General features: G+C 45.5%; 1 protein-coding gene across 1 annotated transcript; it reads left to right on the top strand.

The window, feature by feature from the left end:
• The first annotated feature begins 2,833 nt into the window (after positions 1–2,833).
• On the top strand, positions 2,834–11,878 carry AEN (apoptosis enhancing nuclease). Its single transcript, XM_082198707.1, is given in 5 exon segments — positions 2,834–2,943; positions 2,945–2,995; positions 6,411–7,119; positions 10,009–10,209; positions 11,412–11,878. Coding segments are annotated over 5 exon segments (1,260 nt in total). The 5' UTR covers positions 2,834–2,848; the 3' UTR covers positions 11,616–11,878.
• Positions 11,879–12,445: the final 567 nt, after the last annotated feature.

The raw sequence follows: 12,445 nt of genomic DNA, 5'->3' as shown, positions 1-12,445 counted from the left end.
ATTGATTTGCCTCCTCTTCCAATAATTCTTTATATGTTGCCCAATTCTTTTCCACATTTTTTTCCTTACTGAAATGGCTTCTAATGGTGAAAGCCACCAGGGGCTTTCCTGTATGTATTTATCCCATACTGTATATAGTGCTTTCCTTATTATATGGTTCAAAAAGCCCCAGTGAACCTCCACCTTTCCATAGCACAAATAGGTGCACCACCCAAATCTGTTGCCCCATCCTTCCAAATCAAATAGTTCCGTATTTTGCAGAACTAACCATTCTTTTAACCAGCATAGACATGATGCCTCATAATAGATCTTCAATCTGGCAGGGCAAAACCTCCTCTTTCTTTAATGTCTATAAGTAACTTATGTTTTATTCTTTTGCCAGATGTAGTTTGATAAGTCTCTCTTCCAGTCTTTGAAGCAACCTGCCCCGCCTATCACTAGGATCGCCTGAAATAGGAACAATATTTTGGGCAGCACATTCATTTTAATTGTGGAGATTCTGTCCCATTTTAATATTTCTCTTTTAATCTCTTTCCATGTCCGTATGTAATTATCATTGTCTAAATTTATGTCTTTCGCAGGCATGCACGTGCATTTTGCTATATGAAAGACTGTCAACTTTTAAAAACATTTAAACAGCCATGCTGCTTATAGTAGTGCGACACTGAGAAATGCAACTAGTTAAGGTCACAGCCACACCATAGGGCTTCTCCGAAAGAATCCTGGGAAGTGTAGTTTAACCCTCACAGAGTTATTATTCATAGCACCTGTAACGAAATCTGGTTCTGCAGATTCTTTGGGGAACACCATGGTGTGGATGCGAGCATCTTGAGGCATGCCGTTGAAACAAGTTTAAGTTGCTTCATTTCTATGCATAAGGCTTCTGTTAAGACACAGGAGCAGGACTGGCAAAAGTGTTGACAACCTTATTTGAGTGAGCACATACACTCTCTGGGAAGCCTTGAACCATCAGTTTCCCCGTACACCCATATGCCGTGAAACATACACGTGTGCAGTTGTCACGTGGGACAATCTATACTTGGGTGTTCTGCACACCTAGTGCCTAAGCACAAAGTGCCACTAATGTAAGAACTTTGTTACATCGAAAAGAAGCCCAGTAACAAATGGTCCAAGGCCATGGAGACTATTATTGCACGCTACTCCCTCCCAGATTTTGATACGCTATCATCTTGGGACCAGCATAAAATCCGGGCTTGGATTCTTATAAGAGACGAGGCCATGGACCGGGCACAGTCCACCACAGCCCGCCTTTCCATGTGACTCCCTAAAGTGAAAGTGGTAAGATCACTTGCCAACTACTTGACAGAACTGACGGAGCCCGATTTGAGAAGAGCGTTTACTATGGCCCGTTTCCATTGGATACCCACGGCCTTCCTTCAGGGGTTTTACTCTAAGACCCCTATTGCTCAGCGCCCATGTCCATGCTCAATGAATGAAGTAGAGGACTTCATACATTTCTTTTTCTACTGCCCCATTTACAACCCAATAAGATCTAAGCTCCTCCTCTTGATCCCGCCCACCATTATGTCTAAGGAAGACTGTTTGAAATCGCTTCTCGTGGACACAAACCCCCAAATTTCACGTGGGGTGGCCATCTTCATAGTGCAGGCTCTGAAACTCAGGGCTACTCTGATAGGGTAGTGTGTCCTAGGCCTGGTCCTGTTTTAATGCCTTTTATTACTTTTATATATATCCGTATATTAGATTGTTGGCGCTGGCTTTTAAATCTTTGCATTATTGTCTTAGGGTAATTTAAATGTCATCATGCCAGCAATATCGCCTTGTATTTTGCCTGGTTGTTTGTCTCTAGTATTTTTGTTTTGTCTTATTTTGCTATGGCTGTATGCTAATGCAATAAAGGTTTGTTTGTTTGTTCTTGTTGTTCCCTGAAAACCTTTTGCATGCAAATGGAAATATGGAACGTCTGAATCCAACCGACGAGGGGTAGTTTATCCTAAGCCAGTTCTTAAGAAAGGGAATAATGCAGGGAGAAAGCTGCAAGGCTAAATACATGAGAGACGCGGGTGGCGCTGTGGGTTAAACCACAGAGCCTAGGACTTGCCGATCAGAAGGTCAGCGGTTCGAATCCCCGCGACAGGGTGAGCTCCCGTTGCTCAGTCCCTGCTCCTGCCAGCCTAGCAGTTTGAAAGCACATCAAAGTGCAAGAGGATAAATAGGTACCGCTCCAGCGGGAAGGTAAATGGCGTTTCCGTGCGCTGCTCTGGTTCGCCAGGCCACATGACCCATGTGGCCAATAAAGCGAGATGAGTGCTGCAACCCCAGAGTCGGCCACGACTGGACCTAATGGTCAGGGGTCCCTTTACCTTTACCTCCCTATTGCACTTAGTGGGGTTTACTTCCAAGTAAACCAGGGCAAGCTTGGGATGCACGGCTAGAATCCTACGCACAATTTTCATGGTGACTAGCAGCGCGATCCAGTGGCGTAGCGTGGGGGGTGCAGGGGGGGCCAGCCGCACCGGGCGCAACATCTGGGGGTTAGGGTTAGGGGGCGCAAATTATTTGCCTTGCCCCGGGTGCTGACAACCCACGCTATGCCACTGGCGCGATCTTCTCCACCTTTGCTCAGAGAAGTCCTATGGGTCCTACTCCCAGGATTACAACCGTAAACTCCCATTAGACTCAGAGATCTTTCCGACAAAGAGGAAAGAAATAAAGATTACAATCAGGCTGCCCTGTACACAATTACGCGGGGGTTAAAATCCAGCCTCTTAAAACTGGACGCAAGCGGCATCCGACTTGAAGGGCGACCTCCTTGCTCGCGGACAGCGAGGCGCCAGCCAGCGGCCATCCCAAGCCACGCCCATTTATGCAGATAGCCTCCCCACCGCCTTGGCTAAGGCAGCCAATCAGAGGTAGGGGGCGCGTCCGAAGCGCAGGACTTGCCCGGGCATGTGAGAGTCGCCAGATCAGCCTTTGCTTCCGGGAGCGACACGTGGGGATCGGGCTTCCTTAGGTAAGGGGGAAATGGGCATAAGGATGGGGCGGGTCTCATCCTTAAAAGTTGGGGGTCGAGGAAGTAACTGAAGGGAAGGGAAAAAGTGGTGCTTTAGGAGGCCTTAGGAAGTTCCCAGGCCCCGTGAGGGGGTATTTTATAAGATGGTCCGCATACCTATTTTGGAATTCCCCCTTACAGTATCTATTTTTAGAAGGGGGTGTAATTTAAGTGAAACTGGGCTGAATCGGGGTGGGACATGTAGATTTCATAAGCTGTTCTTTAGCTGAGTAGTGGTCTAGTTGAACTTTTTCTTTTTTTCGGGCCTTGATAACAGGGTTTGTTGCTCTTTTAAGTTTTCAAAATGTTACATTTATTCTTTCTCCCTTTGGGCTGATTTTAAGTGTGAGTTATTTGCCCATCAAAGCAGCCTAAAATGGTTAAAGTAAATAAATAAAACTCCCCCACCCCACCCCATCCCACCTCACCATATGGGAAGGAGGAAAGTTGGGGGGGGCATCTAGTTCCTTATCCTGTCCTTATTTGTTTGTTTATTCAATTTATATACAATCCTTCACCCGCAGATCACAGGGCTGGTCACAAGGTAAAAATACAAAATGAAACCACAAAATTCAAAATAAAACAATACAATAACCTCCCTCCTCCTCACAGTAGCCAACCAGATACTGATAAGAGGAAGCTGCCCTACTGATAATATGAAGCAGGTTCATCTAGTATTGTCTGCATAGACCGGCAGCAGGAATTCAGCATCACATAATCAAGCTTACAGGTCCATTGATGCAAAAATCTGCTCCTGGTCCCCCTGCTCCCTAGGATTCTTTTTTCAGCCATTTTAAAGGGCTGGGGAGAAATGCTTCCTGATATACTTCAGATTACTTAGGGATATGGGACGTGGGTGGCGCTGTGGGTTAAACCACAGAGCCTAGGGTTTGCCGATAAGAAGGTTGGCAGTTCGAATCCCCGCGACGGGGTGAGCTCCCGTTGCTCGGTCCCTGCTCCTTCCAACCTAGCAGTTTGAAAGCACGTCAAAGTGCAAGTAGATAAATAGGTACTGCTCCGGCAGGAAGGTAAACAGGTGTTTCCGTGCACTGCTCTGGTTCGCCAGAAGCGGCTTAGTCGTGCTGGCTCCCTCGGCCAACAAAGCGAGATGAGCGCCGCAACCCCAGAGTCAGGCACGACTGGACCTAATGGTCAGGGGTCCCTTTACCTTTTTACTTAGGGATATAGCAGTAGATTCCCATCTACCTGTTTCGCACCCCAGCCTAGGGAGGTAACATTGTCACTTATCTTCCAAAAGCAGGGCCTCTCTTGTGGTGGCCTCAGAGTTACATAATGCTCTCCTATGGATAGTTCTTCTTTGGGCTCTCTTTGAAGGCACGTGAAGATTGCACACACATACACTCATTAGGCACTGAAAGCTAGGTTCTGTTTGTTAACATTTGTTACTCATATGTAGCTTTATTGTTTTATAATGTTTATAAGTGGGTTTATTTTACATTACGTTATGAACACATTGTTGTTGAAAGGTGGACCAGATACCTTTCATGGGATCATAGGACCAGAAATATTTTTTAAATAAATAGAACAATACAATAAAGTTTATTTACTATTAACATTGATCAGGATTGTCGTCGTTTTTAAGCTAAAGACCCAACATCAATTTAAATCATTTTCTTTTTCCTCTTTTTTGGGGGGCCTTTTATTGGCTTTGCTTTTTAAGATGATAAACCTGAGAGCAGAGCTTCCACTACCCAGCAATTGTAGGCACTTTGTAAGTAAGCAATAAATTAATACATAAATAAATAGAAGAATTATATTTTTAAAAAATCTCAGATGAGGTTTGGGGCATGGGACAACTGAAACAGGAAAAATAAACTGACCTTTTGGAAAGGATAGGGTTCAATATATTTCTGAATGATTAAAATGAGCTGGCAAGACCACTACCACCCCATGCAGGGATTACCAGAGGTCATTGCCATGATCAAGACCGTACTAGAACCCTGTGGTCCTTCTGCTGTTGTATTGGCACAACTGCCATCATCCCCAACCATTGGCTAGCTGATTGGGGCTGATGGGAACTGTAGTACACCCAAGATCTGGAGAGCCACAGGTGTCCCATCCCTCACCTAGGACAATCTTATCAGCCTTGGTCAGCATGTCCAGGGAGTGATGGGAATTGTCTGGGGAGGAGTCCCTGGGTGAAGGCATTCTTTCCAAATGTCTTTTGCTGGACAACCTGAAAACTTTCCCTCAGAGTGGATTTGATTTAAATCAAATCGATTTAAATCACTAGTCAGTAAGACTTGATTTAAATCTTTTTTTTACAGAAAGACTCATTCTTGCTGGTAATATTCTTAATATTTACAACCAGATGAAGGTTTCATTTTTGGAATAATAAATTTTCAGAGTAGTTTTTACAGTTAGATCAAAAATTACTGATTTGGTTATACTATTAGAAATACATTGACAGATAATTGGACAACTTTTCTGGTGTACTTTATTGGAAGGAGAAAAATAATCATTTCCTTAATAACAATTTAAATGTAGTTAAATTTATTTAACTAAAACAATAACATTATAGCATATGTATCCATGTTTGTTAACTGATGTGGTTAAACGGTTTTTTTTTTAAAAAAACAACAACAACCTTAGACTGAGTTTTAGCACACATGAAAAACAAAACAAATCCTTATTTCCTGATGAATAGCCTTTGGACTATAATGTAACTTAAATAGAAAACTATCTTTAGAAAGATATTTCCTCCAAAAGCATTTTATTTTAAAAATCCAATTTAAATTTTAAAAAAATCTGATAAAAAAAAAATTGTGGTTTTTATCCACCCTGCTTTCCCTGTTCCTGAGTGGAGAGGCAGGATATCACCATCCCACAAGGAGAGAGTGCCTTATTTGCTCTGCTCACCATGCCCCTCTCTGCCTTCCCGTGTTTGGGTCAGCCTTTCCACCCAACCTCCCGTTCCCTAAGTCTCCCGCGTTGTCGTCTTCTTTTTTTAAATAACTTTTTATTCAAAATTAAAACATACTATCCAGAAACATATCATCCTTATTCTCCCCCATTTTTCCTCCCTCCCCCCACAGAACCCACCCCCCAACTTCCCTCAGTTCCAGTCTTTTTCTTTAAAAATGCTGTTTTCTGCATGTTACACAGCTGTATAGATCCTCAAACTATTTAGCTGATTATTATCAATAAAAAGTTTGTGAATGTTTATTCAAAACCCGCCAAGGGGTCCAGTTCGCTTTGTTGCGTCTTCAAATACTTTGTAAAGGGTTCCCATTTAATCTTTATAAAGTCACAGTTTTCCTTGTCCCATAGCTTGTATGTCAGTTTTGCCAATTCTGCATAGTCCATCAATTTTTCTTGCCATGATTCTTTAGTTGGGGTTTTCTTATTTCGTCAGGATGCCGTCTACCACCAACTGCTCGCCAGGTGGGGTAACTCCAGTGCAAGTGGTCCAGGTGGGTAACTTGGGGATGGATGAAGAGCAGGACCTTGGGTGCCTCTGCCCTAAGTGGGATCCGGGCTACGACAAAGGTTCCCAGGATGCTGAAACCTCTGGCCAGAAGAAAAAGAAGAGCCGCCGATACCAGCGGTTTATGGCGCGGAGGGCATTGGAGCAGAGAGGGCTGCAGGGAAAAGCCCTGCCGACGACTTCAGGCAGCTCAGAAATGGGTGGTGCACTGAGATCCTTGCGCTGTGAAGTCAGCCCTTGCGGCCAGTTGTTCCAGGAGGATGTAGCTGGGGCTCCTAGGGAGCCTTGCCTGCTCTGTCCGGTTGCGCCAGGCGCTTCAGTGAACCCAGGCAGGTGGCCGACATCTTCCCAAAGTCTCAAGGATCAAGTAGCCTCCCCTGGCGGAAAGGTCACCGGTTCCTTATCCCGTGCGACGCCCAGGAAATGTGTGGCGCTTGACTGCGAAATGGTGGGCACGGGCCCCGCTGGGAGGACCAGCGAGTTGGCGCGGTGCACAGTCGTGAACTACGACGGGGACGTCATCTACGACAAATACGTCCGGCCGGAGCTCCCGATTGTCGATTACAGGACTCGGTGGAGCGGGATCACCCGGCGACACATGGAAAAGGCCACTCCTTTTAAGGTTGCACGGAGCGAGGTAAGCAAAGGAGGGAGAAGAGGGGTTGAGGATTGGAATCCATGCAGCTGGAGAATTAGATGCTTGCTGCAGAACCAGTGTGGTCTAGTGGTAAGAGGGTCAGACTAGGACCCAGGAGACGGGGGTCAAATCCATGAAATTCCATGAAGGCAGCTTCTGCTGCTTCTTTGACAAAAATTGCAAACTGATGTGGAAAATGCAGAGAACTGAACTTCCAAGATTTGAAAAATGAGGAATTGAGAGCCAGTGTGGTATGGTGGTTAGAGTGTTGGACTAAGACCTAGGAAGCCAGGGGTCAAATCCCTGCTTGGCTGTGAAGTTTACTGGGTGGTCTTGGGCCAGTCACTGCCCCTCAGCCTAATTTACCTCACAGGGTTGTTGTAGGGATTAAATGAGATATTAATAATAATAATAATAATTTATTGTTTATACCCCGTCCATCTGGCTGGGTTTCCCCAGACACTCTGGGTGGCTCCCAACAGAATATTATTAATAATAATAATAAAGCGAACATCAAACATTAAGAACTTCCCTAAACAGGGCTGCCTTCAGATGTCTTCTAAAAGTCTGATAGTTGTTTATTTCTTTGACATCTGATGGGAGGGTGTTCCACAGGGCGGGTGCCACTACTGAGAAGGCCCTCTGCCTGGTTCCCAGTAGCTTCACTTCTCACAGAGAGGGAACTGCCAGAAGGCCCTCGGAGCTGGACCTCAGTGTCCGGGCTGAACGATGGGGGTGGAAACGCTCCTTCAGGTATACTGGGCCGAGGAGGGAACCATGTATGCCAGCTTGAGCTCCTAGGGGAGATATAAATGCGACTAAATAAATAATGTTATCACTACTAATAAGCACCTGTATTCCTTAGATACTGCAGTGTATATTTAAGAAGAAGAACGAACATGCCGCTAGCTTGCAGTAGCCTAGGAGGATTCAGAAAAGCACAAGCCGGTTTTAGGAACATAGGAAGCTGCTGAAAAATGAGTCGGACCTTCGGTCCATCTAGCTCAGTATTTTCTGCTCTGGTTGGCAGAGGGTTTCAGGCGAGGGGCATTTCCAGCCCTACCTGGAGCTGCAGGGACCTTCTGTGTGCACTCTTAAACTAGTTCCCGGACTCTTTAAACACTGGTATGATACTGCTTTCAATGTATCGTGCAGGTGGGGCCCACCTCCCACTTCATCCCTTATTCCCAACATACACACACCTGCACCTGACATTCAAGAGACCCTCCAAAATGACATGGGGTGTTTGGGCCGGGACTCCAGTGTGTGATCTGCAATAATCTTGCGGGCTCTTGCCCAACTGCACCTTTTGCAACCACTTCAAACCTTCGGTTTTCCCGCAACACTGACACCTCTGGATTTGTTTGTCGGTCACCCTAATTTGGCTCCACTTCTCTTGGCACTCAGCACCTGAGTTTGCTATTAAAGAGAGTGATACATTTTAACCTTCCTACTTTATTGCATCCTTCAAAATTACAATCGAGAAAATTTAAAAGCTCGTAATGCTCCCCGCACCCTTGTTGCTCGTTCTTTGAAGGCTAACGGCGCCTACGTTAATTAGTACATCATTACCAGTTCGTTTCAAGTCTCTGAATACAAGCCTTTTAATGTTGCATTTGATTGGCTTAACCCATTTCACAGGGGTCGGTTCCAGGTGAATAATTGCTGGCTACCTGTCTGTTGCAAAATGCTCTGTTCTCTTGTCTCCATTCCTGGGTTTGTATTTGCTGGCGGAACTTATCCACTTCCTTTCTGTTGATGTTTTAACACGTGTCCTCCCCCCTCCCCCCCCCGATGTGCTATGGCTGGGCATGCCACTATTAGAAGATCAGGGTTTAATTTTCTTATAGTTGTGTCCCATTGATATAACCCAACAGCATTGCTAATGGGTTGTGGTGTACCTTGTGCTTTGTAATTTGCACAGCTTTTGAGTCCAAAAGGTTTTGCACTTTTTGTACAGAGCCATCGGGAATACAGTCATACCTTGGAAGTCAAACAGCTTAGTTCCCGAACGTCGCAAACCCAGAAGTAAGTGTTCCAGTTTGTGAACTATTTTTGGAAGCCAAACGCCCGACAGGGCCTCCTGCAGCCAATCAGAAGCCACGCTTTGGTTTTCAAACATTTTGGAAGTCTTAACGGACTTCTGGAACGGATTTCGTTCGACTTCCAAGGTACGACTGTATTATTATTATCATCCTTTATTAATCGCCTTCTAAAATAACGTTTCAACGTGGAAAGTGTGGTTCTTTCCGGAAAGTGCAGATAGGGGGTGCCTTTTAATATCACAACAGGAATGCTATTCCACAGAATAGAACCTTCCCCTTGCTCACTGGCGCATCATGGCTGAGCAGGGATTTGAACCCTGGTCTCCCAGGTCCTAGACCATCACTCTGACCATTACACCATACTGGATCTCTTTATTTTTTCTGTCAGTTTGTATTGCCATAGTCTCACTATCACAATTTGCTTTGTAGCGGGTGTCCAGACCCCCATAGGAAATGGGCCAGGGCGAATAATTTAACGGCTCTCTTATTCACAGGAGAAAAATCAATAGGCTGGTTTGTTGTGCTTTTGATACAAGCTTCTTTTTACAGTATTTAGTCTTCTTTTCACATAGAAATCTTCAAATCGAATCTCTTCTCCTAGACCTAGTCCCAGGCTAAAGAATTCCATTCAGCCTCTGCCCCAGACCCACTGTAGCTCAGAAATCCACAGGATTCCAAGCAAATATCCCCTCAAATCCAGTCACGCTACACAACATGGTTTGAAACAGTTTTAAAATATTTCTGACCCACCTTTAAAAACGTAGAGCACAGCCTATCGTCGCCATCTCCCTAAGGCCCTCTGTTTGTGACGGCGGGTGGCTAAACGGCCTTTTAATTCTTGCAGATCCTACAGATTGTGAGGGACAAGATAGTGGTGGGGCATGCCATCCACAACGACTTCCGAGCCTTGAAATATTTTCACCCCCATGCCTGGACACGGGACACGAGTCGGAGCCCCCTGCTGAGGAAGAAGATGGGGCTTCCTATGAAAGCCAGCGTCTCTCTCAAGAGCCTGGCTAGTGAGCTGCTACACAAGAATATTCAGGTAATTTAAGGAGATGCCTTCCTCTCTCAGATTCAGACCCAAGTACTCTTGGAGGAAACTTTTATTTTCGAGATCCATTTCAGTCGGGCTTTAGGTCCAGTTTTGGCACAGAAACTGCTTTGGTTGACATGTATGATGACTCCTGTCAGGAGAGAGACAGGGAAAACGTGTCTCTCTTAATTCTCTTTAACCTATTGGCAGCATTCCGTGCCATCAGCCATGGTTTCCTCCTGGAGCGGCTGTCTGAATTGGGATGGGCAGCAGTGCTTTGCAGTGCCTCCGGTCCAACCTAGATGGTCATCTCTAGGGGGGTTCATGCTTGGGTCCTGTGGAGCCTGCCTTCAATGTGGGGTTCCTCAGGGTTTGATCTTATCCCCTAATTCTCTAACTGTGGAATGCTCTCCCCAGGGATGTTCACCTGGACCCTTCATTACATATTTTTAAGTGCCAGACAAAAATCATTCCTCTTCTTCCAGGCCTTTGGATAATCAAACAATCCATGGCTTTTAAAACTCGGTGGGGGGTGTTATTTTGTTTATCACTATGCTATGTATTTTTATATTTATAAACCGTGTTGGTCCTCTGATGAAGGGCGGAAAAGAAATTATTAATTAACTTATTAGGCAACTCCGATAGGATTTAGAGATAGAGTTGTACTGCCGTTGAGCACAAAGGTTCATTTTAGCTATCATGGGTTATCTTCCTATATACATAAAAATGCAAGGCTGTCATCACGCAGCCCACCGTTGGAGGAGTTGTAGTGCCGCATCGCAGTCCTGGATTTGCATGAAGACAGGGCAAAGGAGGCGAGCAAAGGAGAAGTTGGGTTTTGAGATGTTTGAACAACATCATAGGTTTAAGTAAAGCAGGAATGGAGGAACACTGAGGGGCTGTGAGGATGTGGTGGAGGGGTTGAAGGAGCTGGGAGGATACCGGGGGTGTTGGATGAAGTGGTAAATGGAGGTATTGAGGTTGGCGGGGTGAGCAGGGATGAGAACCCCAGTAGTAGAATTCAGTGCTATTGGACTGGCTATGATGTACTTCTTAAATAGGAAAACTTAGGATTGTTCACTGCAAATATATACTTTATAAGAAGTTGGTAGGAGTGGTTGGCTTTGGTCAGTGCTACTAGATGGCACATCTGGAGGACTAGAACCTTACACACAGTTTGGTTGTTTCCCCCCCCCTTTCCCATCTGTTAGGTTAGCCGAAATGGACATTCATCAGTAGAAGATGCTCAGACGTCTATGGAGCTTTACAGATTGGTGGAGGTACAATGGGAACAGACACTGGCCAGTAGCCTCCCGCCAAGCCTTCCAAACAGCCCTCCAGATAGCAGCTGGGAGAGTGTTTGCTACATGGATGACCAGTATTGGCCCAAGGACTTTGACGCAGGCTGTACATGAAGGTGCAAACTCTAGAACAGCTTTCCCCAACCTGGTGCCTCCAGGTGGTCTTTTTTTTTTTTAACTCTATCACGGCTAGTGGTGAGGGACAATGGGAGTTGTGGTTCAAAACATCTGGAAGGCACCAGGGGCAGGGATGGTGCTCTAGAATGTGTGCTCTGGACTGTCACTTGAGAGTGGGGAGGCCATGATTCTGAACCTACTGTAGCAACTTTATTTATTGCCAAATTGCACAACCCAAGAATACACGATTCTACTGGTGATGAGAGGACTTCTGTGTTCTTCATTTGATCGAAAGGGGCTGCTTTAGGTTTCTTCTGAAGTAAGAAAAAGGGGGAATCTTCCAAAAAGAGAAACTGCCTATACTGGCCCTTTAGTTTGTTTTGACCATAGAGAAGAGGTTGACCCTAGAGGATGGTGATGGTGATAATTTATTATCTATATCCCACCCATCTGGCTGGGTTTCCCCAGCCACTTTGAGTGGCTTCCAACAGAATATTAAAAACACGATAAAACATCAAATATTAAAAACTTGGCATCTGATGGGACGGCACCACTACCGAGAAGGCCCTCTTCTGCCTGGTTCCCTGAAACTTCGCTTCTCACAGTGAGGGAACTGCCAGAAGGCCCTCAGCGCCAGGGCTGGATGATGGGGGTGGAGATGCTCCTTCAGGTATACTGGACCGAGGCCGTTTAGGGCTTTAAAGGTCAGCACCAACACTTTGAATTGTGCTCAGAAACGCACTGGGAGTCAATGTAGGTCTTTCAGGACCGGTGTTATGTGGTCTTGGCGGCCACTCCCAGTCACCAATCTAGCTGCCGCATTCTGG

The sequence above is a fragment of the Podarcis vaucheri genome (assembly GCF_965113315.1).
Source record: "Podarcis vaucheri genome assembly, chromosome: 14".
NCBI classification, from domain to species: Eukaryota; Metazoa; Chordata; class Lepidosauria; order Squamata; family Lacertidae; genus Podarcis; species Podarcis vaucheri.
This window is presented reverse-complemented; position numbering and strand designations above follow the sequence as displayed.